General features: G+C 35.1%; 1 protein-coding gene across 3 annotated transcripts in view; it reads right to left on the bottom strand.

Moving 5' to 3' along the window:
• Nucleotides 1-14,237, bottom strand: part of SLAIN2 (SLAIN motif family member 2) — a 75,359-nt gene that overhangs the window by 20,107 nt on the left and 41,015 nt on the right. For 2 of the 3 annotated variants that reach the window (XM_069593088.1, XM_070292429.1), the window contains exons 5-7: nt 11,952-12,311; nt 11,433-11,570; nt 4,775-4,852 (exon numbers count right to left, since the gene is read on the bottom strand). In XM_069593088.1, the coding sequence (XP_069449189.1) occupies nt 4,775-4,852; nt 11,433-11,570; nt 11,952-12,311 (576 nt within the window). The remainder of the gene's footprint in view (nt 1-4,774; nt 4,853-11,432; nt 11,571-11,951; nt 12,312-14,237) is intronic. The other variant, XM_069593089.1, reaches the window with a different exon arrangement.

Here is a 14,237-nt window from a genome sequence, read left to right as displayed (position 1 = left end):
GATTGAAACACAATAAAAAAATGTTTGTTTAAATCTATACATTTATAATGACACATATTAAAGAAAAATACTGGTTATCTTTGAAGAATTCTGGGTTGCCAATTTTTTATTTTGCAAACTGGTAAATAAAGGGAAAGAACAAGCACTGAAATAAACCTTTAGTGCTGGTTTACCAAAGAATAAGTTTCTCTGCATACTAGTTTTTTTATTTTAAATAAAGGAATGTTAGAATTGAAAAACCCAATTCTGCAATTCCTAATAAAGTAAGGATATAGGCATTATGCATCAATGCCTGTTAATACCACATGAAACAGGCAACCCCACTGTACGCACCTTTGCCTGAAGAAGTGCCACCACCAATGAGATAGTCTTGCCAAAAATAACATTACTGAATCTAATTAAGCATGAAGATAACTACCAATTTATAGGAAATACAGAGGAACCTGATAAAAGACATCACAGAAATTCCAATTTGTGTGAACATCTATAGGACAAGTGATTTGGTGGTTTCTTCAAACAATAAGGGGTAGTAAAGAGTTGGAGGAGAGCTATAAATTAAGGGAGACTTAAAAAGACATAGTAAAGAGGCAAAACTATAGTTTGATTACTTGGATGACAAATACAGAGAAGTAAGGAACTTCTGGAAGTTCTAAAATAAAAATTATGGCTACTTTGGTGAAAAGAGGTCAAGAGAGGATTGTGTTTGAAAGTAGATGGATGTAGAGCATCTAAGGGAGTAAGTTCTAGTCTCCTGATATAAATGGTAGTCACAAGGTTGTTGCCTTATAGGAATTCATTAAGTTCTCTATGTATTATATGGTTTTCTGAATTGGTGTTGTATTTTAAAATAACAAGGATTAAAAGATAAGATTTACAAATCAGAAACCTTTTTAACTGTATTAATATTTAAGTTCTTAGATGAATGAAAGGACTCCTTTATGAAAGAAGTCAAAATGTTCTATTAACACAATCTCAAGATATGGAGAGAAATACTTTAATAAGGTTAATGTATAAACTGAGAGAAAACTAGAGAGTTTATAAAGAGGTACACTAAGCTGTAGCTTCACTATTGTAAAAAATGTTTCCTTCTCTAATGGCAGCAGCATTTTGCCTTATCTATAAACTTGAGGGCTAGGGAGGAATAACAATATGAGGGTAAATTGGAATCAGGTGATCTTTTTAAGACCACAGAATATTAGATTTTTAACATTCTAAAATGCAGTCCTATTTAATCAGGAAAATCAAGGCACAAATTTCAGAGAGGAGGGAATTTTGAAATAGGATTTTCTCAGAAAAGGAAATTAATCAATGTACTTAAGACTTAACTAGAGAAGAAAAAAGAATCTTAGAAAATCACGCAAGCCTTAGCAAGTCTAAATGTAAATACAATCCATTCAATCATCATTCCAAAACAGCATGACATGGTCTAACAGAATGTTTGTGTTTGAAGGGAGCCCCAAGAACAGTCCTCTGTGCTCTTCTTTCCCATTCTCCCACTGTATACAACAAAGTCATGGGAGCGAGAGCAACTCCTATCATTTTAACTGCTTCGAAAAGCTGTTTGTGGCAGAGGCTGGCTTTGATCACAACTGTTAGTAGAAGAAAAAGTAAAGAGGGGCTAAAACAGAGAAAAAAAGAGAAAAGGATATAATGCATGTATCCTGTTTGATTCAGATTCAGTACATGTTAACTGACAGAAAAGAGAACACAAGAAATTTTAAATTTTAGATCCAGAGTAATTATAAAATTCCTGGGTTCATATCATTAAGGACTCTGATTAACTATTGTTTATCTCATGTTAAATATCTCAAAATACAGTGAATTAGAACATTAAAGCAGTATTAGACAACTATCATCACAAACTCCTTAGTTGCTTCTTTCCTTCCAAATAAAAATAAAAAACATTTAAATTAAAAAAAATAAAAATAAAAAACATTTAAATTTGCCCTGAGCTCTGCATTCACTTTTCTAATTAGTCATTTTCTTCCCCTAACTTGGTTAGGTTCCCACCCTGTTTATCTCTACTTCACTGATTCTCCAACAACTGAAGGTAGATAAAACATATCTTTATCAAAACAGTTTAAGCAGTCATTTCTATGAAGTCTTAAAAACACACAATGGGTTTCTTCCCTCTTCTCAAAGGGAAAAATTGGATGAAGAAAGCCAAAAGCTTTGCAAGAAGAAAATGCAAACAGGGATGTGTCCAGCCTCTTGAGTTAGTGGCATGATCGTCTTCATCAACAAATGTTCATGGTGTGTTTCTTTTGTGCCATGCAACATAGTTTTACTTCTCTTCCCATCTTCAAACTCCAGCCACTACTAAATGCAATCAAAATCAGTTTCCAAGAGTTTAAGGAAAACTTCTTCCTCTTCCCACGGTTCTTTGAGCCCTTAAAGTAAGTAAATCAGCTTTCTAGAAAACGTTATAGGTTCATCCCCAGGATAAGGAACATTTGATTTATATGGCAATTTACCATCTAGTCCATGTTTCTCTACTAGGCAGGTTTGTAAAGTTACCTGTAAACATATGTCCTGTCTGCTTTACATCCTCCAAGATCAGAGAATCCCACAGTCCAAAGCAGACTCCTTTTTCTCACAAAGTCAAGACATGAGGGGAAATCAGAAAACCCATTTTGGCCTTCCAGTCAAGAGAGATTCTCCAATTCAGCTTTACCAGTCGTTAAATTAGTATTTAAAATCCTGTCATAAACCATTTCTCCATTGGTTTAGAACTTACAGTGTAAGTGATCACCAAGCCACAACACCAACCAGAAAATATGGGAGTCTGGATTAAGATAATTAAGAGATTAAACAAAATGAAATTAAAAGAACAAAAATATCAAACATGCACATGCACTGACTCCTCTCCCTGTACCACGTCAACTAGACAGCTAGAGGCACCAGGAGCTATGAGACTCAGTGTTCCTGCTGTCACAGAGGCTAGGTAGTCTGGTAGCTCAGAATCACAAAAATAATGTAATCTCCATAGGCCCTACCCACCCCTCCCCCAAAAAGTCAGCCAGAAATTACGATCTTCTCAATCTGATAATGGCTTCCCTTGTGGCTCAGCTGGTAAAGAATCCGCCTGCAATGTGGGAGACCCAGGTCCAATCCCTGGGTTGGGAAGATCCCCTGGAGAAGGGGAAGGCTACCCACTCCAGTATTCTGGCCTAGAGAATTCCATGGACTATATAGTCCAAAGAGTCACAAAGAGTTGGACACGACTGAGTGACTGTCACTTTCACTTTCAATCTAATAAAGAGTAACACAGAATCACGTAAAATTTTTAAATTATATAAACTTAAGGCGCCCAAAATGAAGCAGCTTGTAGAACATACCAAAAAATACAATTTATATAAACTTAATATACTCTCTTGCCCTTTTGTAGATACAATCCTTTCATGATCTTCTGTTTTCACCTTCTTCCCATACCTAAAAATATTCAAAAGTATTTGGGAATCTCAAAAAAGAGGCTTAGGGTCCCCAAAAAATTTAAGAACATTTCTAAAATGTTCATGATCTTTAACAAGTCACCTTCTTCTTCAATAAAAGAGCATAATCTATTCCGCATTTCTGACAGAGGGCACCAGAAAACACCCCTACTGGAGGCCTAAGATCAACTTCCGACATCCAAAACACAAACTTTCCTACATTCTTATTTTCTATTTGACTATTTTCTTGGGATTCTAATATCTAACAGTATTTCCTTAAATTATACTTATCCACCAAATCACTGCTAAATCATTTGCTTTTAATGAACTTGCTAAAGTATTGATATCTATTTCAGCACTTCTGTCACCATATTAACTAAATCGTTTTTTCAACAAATCAAACCTCAAACCTCCTCTTCCATGTAACGTGCTGTTAGTGTTTTATCCTCATATTGTTAGTTGTTGAGTTCTGAAGCTGTCAGGAAATCTATGCAGACAGGGGAAATATTTTTCTTCACTGCCTGTATTTATTCTGTCCCATATTCTCTGAGGTTTCTATTCATTCTTTTTCTCTCTTGGCTGCTCAGCATTTGGAACTTCCTTGACCAGGGGGACCAGGAATCAAACCCTGCCCTGAGAAGCAGAATTATGGACTATTAACCACTTCCCACCAGGGAAGTCCTATTCATTCTTATTACTGTTGGTCTATCCAACCCCACAGTGTTTCTCCCAATTCTTTTTCCTAGCTGTCCATACATTCAATCTCCTGGAACCAATATGATAGCTTTGATGTCCAACCTTCAGATATTTCTTCAACACTCAGTTCTTATAAAAACTGCCATTCCATAAATATTCCAAACATCATCAGTTAACCATAACTGTGCTCTAACCTCAATCAATCTCTAATATGAAAACAGGCCCATTTCATCCTACAGGTAAGTAAATCCAAACACCAAAGTCAGAAGAAAAAATACTGCATACAGAATGTCTGGCATTTCATACATTTTAAAGCATTTATTAGTTTATCTAACAAAATTAAAACAGTGCCTCTCAGTTTTAGGTAAGAAAAATGATAAATTCTCTAATATGAAAAGCAATCATAAATAAATATCATTTATTCCTTTCAGAATTGCAACTCAATACATACCTCTGTAGAAAATTAGTTTCTTCTGGATTTATCCAAGTAACAGAGAATGAATCCACATTATTTTATTATTAAAAAAAAAAAAAAAAGACTAAAACGTGCCCTACAGACATCACTGATTCAGTATGCCAAAAGGTGAAAGATTTAACTAGCTTGATCGTTTGCTGAAATTTAAAACTTAGTAAGAGGCTGTAGTTACCTCTTTTTGTAGATGAAGTTTGAAGCAACTGTTTGGCTTTGAGGGAAGTACGAGGCAAATTTTTCAGCCTTTGCGAAGCTGTTGAAAAATAAGGAACTGTAATATTTGCCTGGAAGGACAAGATAAAGGCTATAGCTCCTGTAAACTTGAATATTTTAATATAAACTTGAAAATTTATCAAGAAACAGATAGGCGAGAATACCTCAGAAACCTAAAATCAGAGGAATCAAAGTGATGCTTAGTGCATTAAGTTAGAAAAGGGAATGGAAATCTTAGTGCAAAGTGCAGACTTTAAGAAACTGTTTCTTATAGATGAGAAAATCTATAACATGTAAACTGATCAAAATATCAGAGAAAACAAAACCACCAGCAAACATGCTATAGGATGCAAAGAATACAAAGCTAATAAGTAAAAGTGATGAACACAAGCACACAGTACAGAAAAAAATAAATAAATGTAGTACTTGTTCAGTGCAAAAAAGCAGACTCTGGCAAAGCAGTTATTGTTAGATGAACGGTCCTAAGGTGAAAGAGTAATCCTCATACTCAAAAAGGAGAAGAAAACTCAGAACCAGGCAGGTCCTCAAGGGAGTCCACAATCTAGTTGCTTTAAGTATGTTCAACAACATCTTGGTGTAGAATTCACCTAGCTGCATTTTAGACCTGGTTATCTGGACTAAGTGCTCATGCATATGGATGGTCAGGGGTAGGGATGTGTGTGTGTATGTGTTGGAGTTGAGGGATTTGGAGGAATCAGAGCATCTGTTTTTTAAGTGTTCAAGGAGGAGTTCTAAGCTTTCTTCACAACTCCTCATCTATTAACTGCAGTAAAACTCTCAAAACTAGCAACTAAGCAGCAGTTCAGAGACATCCAGAGTTAAAGCTCACTATGGCTCCAATGAATGGGTGAGTCCCACAGCCACCAGGGCAGTCACCTATGTCAGCGGTTCTAAAACATCATTCTGTGATGTGAAAATCAGACTTCATACACCTCTAGGCCCCCAAAAAGAGACCTCAAGCCATAAATCTGGCCAGCATTCAGTCATTTGTGGATAAATGTATTACTTGATACATCACCAAAAAGAGTTAAGGAGAATTTTTCTTTATCTCTATTACTTAATCCAATCAATGGTGATAGGATTTTCACTAATAGGAAACATTTTTAAAAAGTAACAAACCCATTTGATTTCAATTTCTACCAATACTTATTACAACACACTACTGCAACTCAATGTTGTATGCCAGTTTAAGTTAAATATATTGCCAGGCAGACTAGCAAAAAATTCCCCAAACTTAAAAAAAGGTATCAATTTTATAATGCAGTACCTCATATCTATCCCACAGAAATATCAGGCACTATCATCATTAAATATTCTTCATTTATACATTTACTCACACATGCTTTCTACCATTCATATTTTCATTCATTCCCTCACCCATTCATTCCTACTCTCTTTCTAATAATTGTGTACTTTATTCCAGGTACTGTTTTAGAAATAATGAATACATAGCTGGGCAGACAAAGTTCCTGCTTCCATGGAACTAAGAGTTTCAGGAAGGGGAAACAGACAAGAAACAAAGAGTAAAATCCATGGCCTGCCAGATGGTGACAGGTGCTATGGAGAAAATTAAGTAGGAAAGGGGGACAAGAAGTAGGAGACATAAGCTGCAATCATAAATAGGGTGATTAAGAAATATTTCTCCTGAGATGACATTTGCCCAAAGATCTGAAGGAAGAGTGGAAGTGAGCCATATAGATGTTGGGGGAATGCATTCTAGACAAAAGGAAAAGCAGTAGTAAGGACCTGAGCTAGGAGTGTGCCGGATACACATGAAGAACAGAAGCAGGCCACAGTGTCTGTAGTGGAGCAAATGAGGGCAAAGGGTAACCAACTGCGCATAATGCTGGCAATCCACAATATCTATTAACCACCAAGATTTCTTAAATGAGGGTTTAAATATAAAATATCCTCTATAACCAATTGTTCTGGAAAGATCTTATTTAAATTCACAGCTATAATAACTCTAATGGACTTTATTTATCCCTCAAGTTTCATGGGTGATGTCACAAGAACAGCATCTACAGACAAGTGATGACTGTCCAGTGGAAATGCAAAGAATCAAACTGTAAATAGGTTCAGGCAGTATACTCTAAATTTGCCTGATACAGAGAATAAAATGAATGATTTTCATGATACCACAAAGAAACATAATGTTACACAAATAAGAACAAAAACTAAATTTTAATCTGAATTATCAATCTTAATTTGATCCATTTTCCAATGGCAAAATCACTTTTATTTCTTTATTTAGACCATGTGGCTTGTGGGATCCTAGTTCCCCTCTAGGGATCCAACTCATGCCTGCTGCAGTGGAAACACAAAGTCCCAACTACTGGACTGCCAAGGAGTTCCCAAAATCACTTTTTAAATGACAAAGTATACTAAACTGAAGTCTCCAAATCCTTCTGGAACTTTAATCCACTCTTCACATTGCTATCAGATTCAATTTCTTAAGAAGGAACCCTGATTAAGAGCCTATGATAGCTTGTTAAGATGAAATCTAAACTCATTTTATTTACCTACTTATTTTTTGGCTGCATCACACAGCTTGTGGGATCTTAGTTTCCTGACTAGAACCTGTACCCTCAGCAATGAAAGTACAGAGGCTTAACCACTGGAGTGCCAGGAAATTCCAAATATGGTATTTTAAAATTCCCACAATCTATCCCCTACCTGCCATCTCTCATTCTTGTCACTGAACCGACTAACCATCCTGTGACCCACACTTTAGTCAAACAAAACCACTATAATCAGGGTGTCATTCTTACGATTTCATTCCTGGTCCCACTGTTGGGAAAACCTATACTTTCTTCCTTCATGTGACACCTTCTCCAGAGCTGGCTGAGATATCTTTCAGTATCTTCCCAGAAAACCTCTTTATACTGATGAGTGTAATACCTCTGTTTCCCCATCACTTCCTGCTTTTGAAGGGCATGAGCTCTCTCTTTCATATTTATATTCCCAATGCTTGGAACATAACATATACCCTATAAACATCTTAATTATTTACTGAATAATTAAGTAATAATAATAATCTCTGGATAAAATCTGGAGACTTCAATTAAATATTCAAGATCCTCCACAGCTGAGATCCAATTCAGTGGTTCTTAAACTTAACTATGCCCCAGAGTCAGCTGAGACACTTCTAAAAAATAGATTCTGGGTCCCCATTCCAGATGTAGTCTATCAATGTTTCCAGAAGTAAAGGTCAGAAGAACTATACTTAATATCAATGTTTTTGTGATACCTGACTCAACCTAATTATATTGGGGCTTCCCTGGTAGCTCAGACGGTAAAGCTTCTGCCTACAATGCGGGAGACCTGGGTTCGATCCCTGGGTCGGGAAGATCCCCTGAAGAAGGAAATGGCAACCCACTCCAGTATTCTTGCCTGGAAAATCCCATGGACTGAGGAGCCTGGTAGGCTACAGTCCATGGGGTCGCAAAGAGTCGGACATGACTGAGCGACTTATTTTACTTCAACTTCATGTTTCATAATTGTGTAAAATTCTAGTGTTTTGGTGTTTTGGTCACAAGTGAAATTTGGACGAGAATTCCCTCCCCATGGGCCAAAGTGCAGTCTGGCTACACATAAGCTGGCAACTGCCCTGAACACTCCCTCCTCAGTGTGAGGTCCTCAGTACAATACTGATCCTATACATCTCTTCTCTAGGAGTACACTGTATCCTGTGCAAATATGTTCTTCCACTTAGTCACATGAAAGCAAGCAAATGATAAATGTTACACAGACTTAGTTTATTCTTTTGTGGTAATTCACAAAGTATTTATAGTTCAACCTCAAATCATGCTCCAACAGAGTCATCCAAGAATATTTTCCAATGCCTCCTTATTTGCAGTTAGGGTCAGCATGATGTAATCCAAACAGTAACTGGGAGGAAATTGGGAGACACAGAGGAGCTGAGAGTTAATCTGGCTTGGTTTCGCCAGTTTTCTAGTTACTTTGCACTGTACATATAATCTACATGGATCTCTGCTCCCTCTCTATAAAAATAAAAAAATGAGATGTTGTGAGGGTCAAATGAGATAATACATATAAAAGTAAATATGTACTACTTTTTCAAAACCAGCTGACTGTCTTGGGTTTTTCTCCCTTCTCTTATTTCTGAACCAGTAATTCCTATATTTTTCTGAAAATTAAGCCTTCTACTAAACCTGTTCTCTAGTGGTCTTAGAAAACAAGGAATACTAGTCTTTTGAAAAACTGTCCTTGACAAACATTCCTTCAACTGGAGAAACTGAAAAAATTACATGTATTCATGACCTTTGCAATGCTCTGGTTTTCTTAAACTTTTTAAGTTACTCACATTTTCCAAATATAAAAGTCAAGAATTGATAATAGCTATGAAAATGAAGTATATTAGAACTCTCATAATATTCATATTTGAATGCCAGCATCCACAATAATGCAGCCATAGCAAATAAGCATATAAAAATAGTGATTGCATAGTAACAAGGCAAAAGAAGTGGTCCCTTAGGTGGAAATAACAGCAGTCTTGCAAAGTTAGGTTCATGCAGACCAGCAAGTAAGAACCAAAGCTTTACCACTTAAGAGCTGGAAAAATACTTAAAAGAAAACAAAATGCAGCAAATATGAACTGGTTTGTATAAAATATTTAAAATGCTATTCATGTATAAAACTTGCCATTATAATATTTTTACATAATTACCATATTAGTCTTTTTATCTTGATATGTAATAGTACATCTAACACACACACTAATTGAAACACATATTATGTATTAAAGATATATGTAAAATTTTCAGAAAAATAGGTAACATTTTATTTTGCTTCATAATGTATTGACTTTAAACACAAAGCTTTAACTTTTTTTCTTTTTTGGTGGCACCATGTGGCTTGTGGGATCTTAGTTCCCTGACCAGGGACTGAACCCAGAGCCATGGCAGTGAAAGCGCCAGGTCCTAACCACTGGACTGCCAGGGAAGTCCAAGTTTTAAATATTTTTATCAAATGAACTTTATTAAATTTTAAACCTGCTAATATTCTGGATTGACTACTTTTCAAATACATCCTGTGAACAGTGCGACTCTATACTAAAATAAATGTTTCTGACATTTTCATCATAAACAAGTTTCACAACTACAGATATAAAAATAAACAAGTATATGCAATTTTTAAAAAAGGATGGTACCTTACTATTTCTCCTGCCTATACATTATTCAAGTACTGAAATACACTACTGTGAAACTGCATATATATATTCATTCCACTTACAAGTAAATTAGTGATTAGAATCTCACTATGTTTCTTTACCTATTTTTAATTATCAACTTCTGAGGGAAAACAGAAAATAATTCAACTATAGGGAAAAAATTCTAGGGAATGAGCAAGTGATAAGCTACATAGCCTTTCAAAGCTTCCAGTTCCTAGTTTGTAAAAATGTGTTAGTAACTGAACCTACTTTATAGACTTGTTCAGAGGATTAAACAGAATTATGAATATAAGGTATAGCACAATGTGAGTTTTATAAATAATATCATTTACAATTGGTAAATAAGGAAAACTTATCAATATTATCACAAAAGTCATTTTGGTTCAAACTGAACCAAAATTTTTTTCTAGACTGTGAATTTTTGAGCCACCAAATAACAGCAGCTTAATATAAAGTACACCAAGTCAGCTAAACACAACAGAGCCAAGGAAGAATGCAAGGGGACTTACAAAAGAATTGAATGCTGTCAAAGTTGTTACTCAATACACAAGCTACAAATGGACAGTCAGTAACTTTATGTTTGTATCACTTCTTCATCACAGCTTTGAGGAAATGAAGGAACACATCACAGTGACCACTTTAACCACAAACAGTAAATATGTTACAAAGGAACTGAATAAATCAGACTACAACACTGATGTGAACTGTGGGATAGAAGGCATGCATACTGAGCATTTCAGAGATTGCAGAAATAACTCTGATAGTTGTTTAAAACTGGGTTTAGTACATGCTCATATCTGCCTTAGTTAATAAGCAATAGTTCTTGGAAAGTGTTCAATTCTTTTAAAATCACTCTGTAAAGTACAGAGTGCCCATCTACTCCCACATCACTTCTTGGCTCAGTCTGGCCACTTTGTCTTAGGCGTTCCTTCTGTATGATTCTCTAATCCTTGTTTATGTTGCATATTTCTCCTTAAATCAACAGTTTCAGCTTTTCTTTCCATCAAGTTACTTTCAACCTTTTTTAAAAAAATAAAATTCTACCTTTGGTAAAGTATTTATTAAGAATTTAGCAAGCCTTCATTTGTATATTTATAGGACGATTATTGCTTTTATTAATATTCTAGTAACAAGGCTCCTTGGGTTTTAAATGGTCTATTTCAGGACTATTCCCCCTCGACCCCCCCAGATTCTGTCACTTTTAATGTTCAGTACTGCAGAACGGAAGGTTTTTAAAGAATATATATATTTATATATATTTAATTTTTATATAATTTAATATAGCTATGATCATCTTACAGAACTAATAAGCATTACATTTTACTATAGTACAGCTATTCAGCACAAAATTAAACTCTGTAATTTTCATTTTTCTTTAAATAACTGATACATAAAAGGTACTTACTGGCTGAAGCCTGAGGTTGCATGCAAGGTATACCTCCATTTGGCACTTGAAAATTTGAGTCACTTCTGCTGCTTTTCACTGAGTCAACTTGTGTATTAGATGTTCGGGACAGGTTTGGAAGACTGCGTCTTAGTTTTTCTATGACAACAGAATTTTAATTATAAAAAAACAAGTCAAAACATTTTTTAGGATGGAGAAAATTAAAATATTAATATTCAAAAATCATTCTTTAAGTGTTCTGGAGACTTTAGAAGAGCTAACAGAAAAAAAACCATTCTTATAAAAAATAACTCAATACAGTTTCTACAAATGGGTAGAACCTTTAAAAAAAAGTAGAATCTTTTAAAAAGAACCATAAATTACTTAACTCAAAATCTAAACATTTCATGAGTATGGCAAACCAAAACTAACCTAAGTAAAAATTCTTGATCTACTTATCTAAAATACAAAACCTTGGTAAAAACGGTGTTACTATATACCAAAATATGAAGGATAATTTTTTTCCATTCTTATGGTTACCTTCATTTTTAACATTGGTTGTCTGTAAATCTGTTGGATGGCCTTGAAGTGAAAGGCGAGGTTGCTGTAAGCGGCTAATCATAGGCTGTGGGGACACTCTACTGTACTCTATTCCCCGAGCAGGAGATCGAGAACGAGGTGAATTTCGGGGTGACTGCTTGGGTGAAGGTCGAGGTGAATTGCGTGGTGATGGTGAAAACCTGTTAACAGCAGGGTATACCGCATGATGCACATTGTCATCTTCGTCATCTAAACTCTGCGCGTCAAGCTCCTGATCACTAAAAGTACCCCGTCTCGTAGAATTGCAAGATGAACCAGAACTGCGCCGAGACGCTGTGGCTGCATATTCTTGCCGGAGACCTGACAATAATGAATGTGTTACTTCTTTGGTATTAAACATTTAAGGTTTAAAAGCACAAGATTATCATTGAGAAACACAAATAGCATATAACATGTAAAGGAAAATTCCCTTTTACTTGATTCATCTTAGACTTCCCCACACATAAGGATGCATATACTACATCTAAAAAGCTATTGTTAAATTACATGAAATTCATAAACTTTTACCTAATTTCAACATTTCTTCTTGAATCCAAAATCTATATTAAAAAGAAAACCATAAATTTAAAAATACTTCTATTTCAAAAGACAGAGTCTAAACTTGAGATTAACATTAAAGGAATATTGAAGGAAAACAATTACCTGTCCAACCAGTGTAAAGAATATATCAGTGAGTAAATAAACATCCTGGATACTAAACCTTTGGGTTAATCTTACTCAGAAGACGATGAAGGAAACTTCTAACCCACTCTTAGGAATTCAATACTTGGGTACAAATGTATTTTCAATTGCTTCATAAGCTAACGGACTTCAATAAAATAAGCTTATATTCTAAACCATCAAGTAAGAATTTTCAAAGGAGTCCCTTTTTTCTTGTTTTTCCAGAAACACCCAAGCAACCTAAGAGGCCCTTCAAATTGTATAAAAACTTCTGGAGTAAAAACAAATGTGAAACATATTCAATGAGAAAAAAATTACAATTGAAAAAGAGTGTTGAATTCAGATAGTATTTTAAGGCAATCCTGCTAACTATTGGCAGTTTAGTCCAGAAGATCTGTCTGTTCTTGAGTAGTATTCAAACTTCCTAAGTTATATAGTCATACACAGAAAGTGTTATCAACATGGTTCCCGAAAGAAGTGAAAGAGAATCATATCAGGGTACCTATAACACTATGGTTTCCTAGGGCCCACCTAGCCCTTTGGTCAGGTTTGGAGACCATTGCAGTAACTGACAAATTACTTGGTGCCACCTAGCAAAAGACAACAGACCCATGAAAAGAGTATTGTTTTAGAAAAGAAAATCCCAATCCTGATGCAAGTTCTCCATTAACAAGTGGGTCTTGGGGAGATCACAACCACTATGGGCATTGTGCTTTTCTCATCTTAAAAATGAGGGATCTGAACCAAGCAAAAGTCCACATCTGTTACTTTACAATTTTGTTAGCAAGAAACTGGAGAAACAATGTTGCAAAAAGGAAAATCATTCTCTTAAAAAGAAAATGATGGTGTTTTCAAAGAGGTATCACTCACATTTTCAGTATCACTTTCTTTTTTTAAAAAGAAAGAAATATTTATGCATGTGAATAGCTTAGAAAGGATTTTTAAAGAAAGGCTAAAATTTCTATTATGTGTTACCAACATACAATATGAAAACTATAGCAAATATGTGATTGAATTTCTAACAAAATATTGCAGTCTAAAAAGTCAGGGTTCAAAGAAGAAACGAATAACTTTAGTCTAAGTGACAGGCAGCATTCTTTATTCTTTCTTCACATCTGTGACAATAACCCCTCATTAGCTGACAATATCATACTTGGAGTGAGCAGTTATGTCTACAAAGTTACAGAAGAAAAGGGTAACATGTTACTGGTTTCTAGGGCTAAAGACAGATAAGCACCAAACCTTTCTATCTTTCTAAGGGAAGATGTGTAAAATGGGATAAGAACTAGCAGAGTAAGAAACCAACATTCTGCAGTTTCTTAATGTTACAGCTTGATAAAACTTACATAAAACAAAGGACAAACAAAATTTCTCAACTAAATTATAGCACTACTCCATTACCTCAGCCAACTGTCAAGACTGAAACCTGTGCTTTAAGGATCTTTTCATTGTAAAGCTTAAAGAGATCACTTTAGAGAGATTGCTTCCTTCAGTTAAGCCCATACAATAAAACATACAGGCAAGAATAACACTATCATCATCTTATATTCAGATGAGAGTCAAGTC

This window comes from Ovis canadensis, chromosome 6, assembly GCF_042477335.2.
Source record: "Ovis canadensis isolate MfBH-ARS-UI-01 breed Bighorn chromosome 6, ARS-UI_OviCan_v2, whole genome shotgun sequence".
Lineage (NCBI taxonomy): Eukaryota > Metazoa > Chordata > Mammalia > Artiodactyla > Bovidae > Ovis > Ovis canadensis.
Note: the sequence above shows the minus strand (reverse complement) of the source record. Positions and strands in the feature narration are given on the sequence as shown.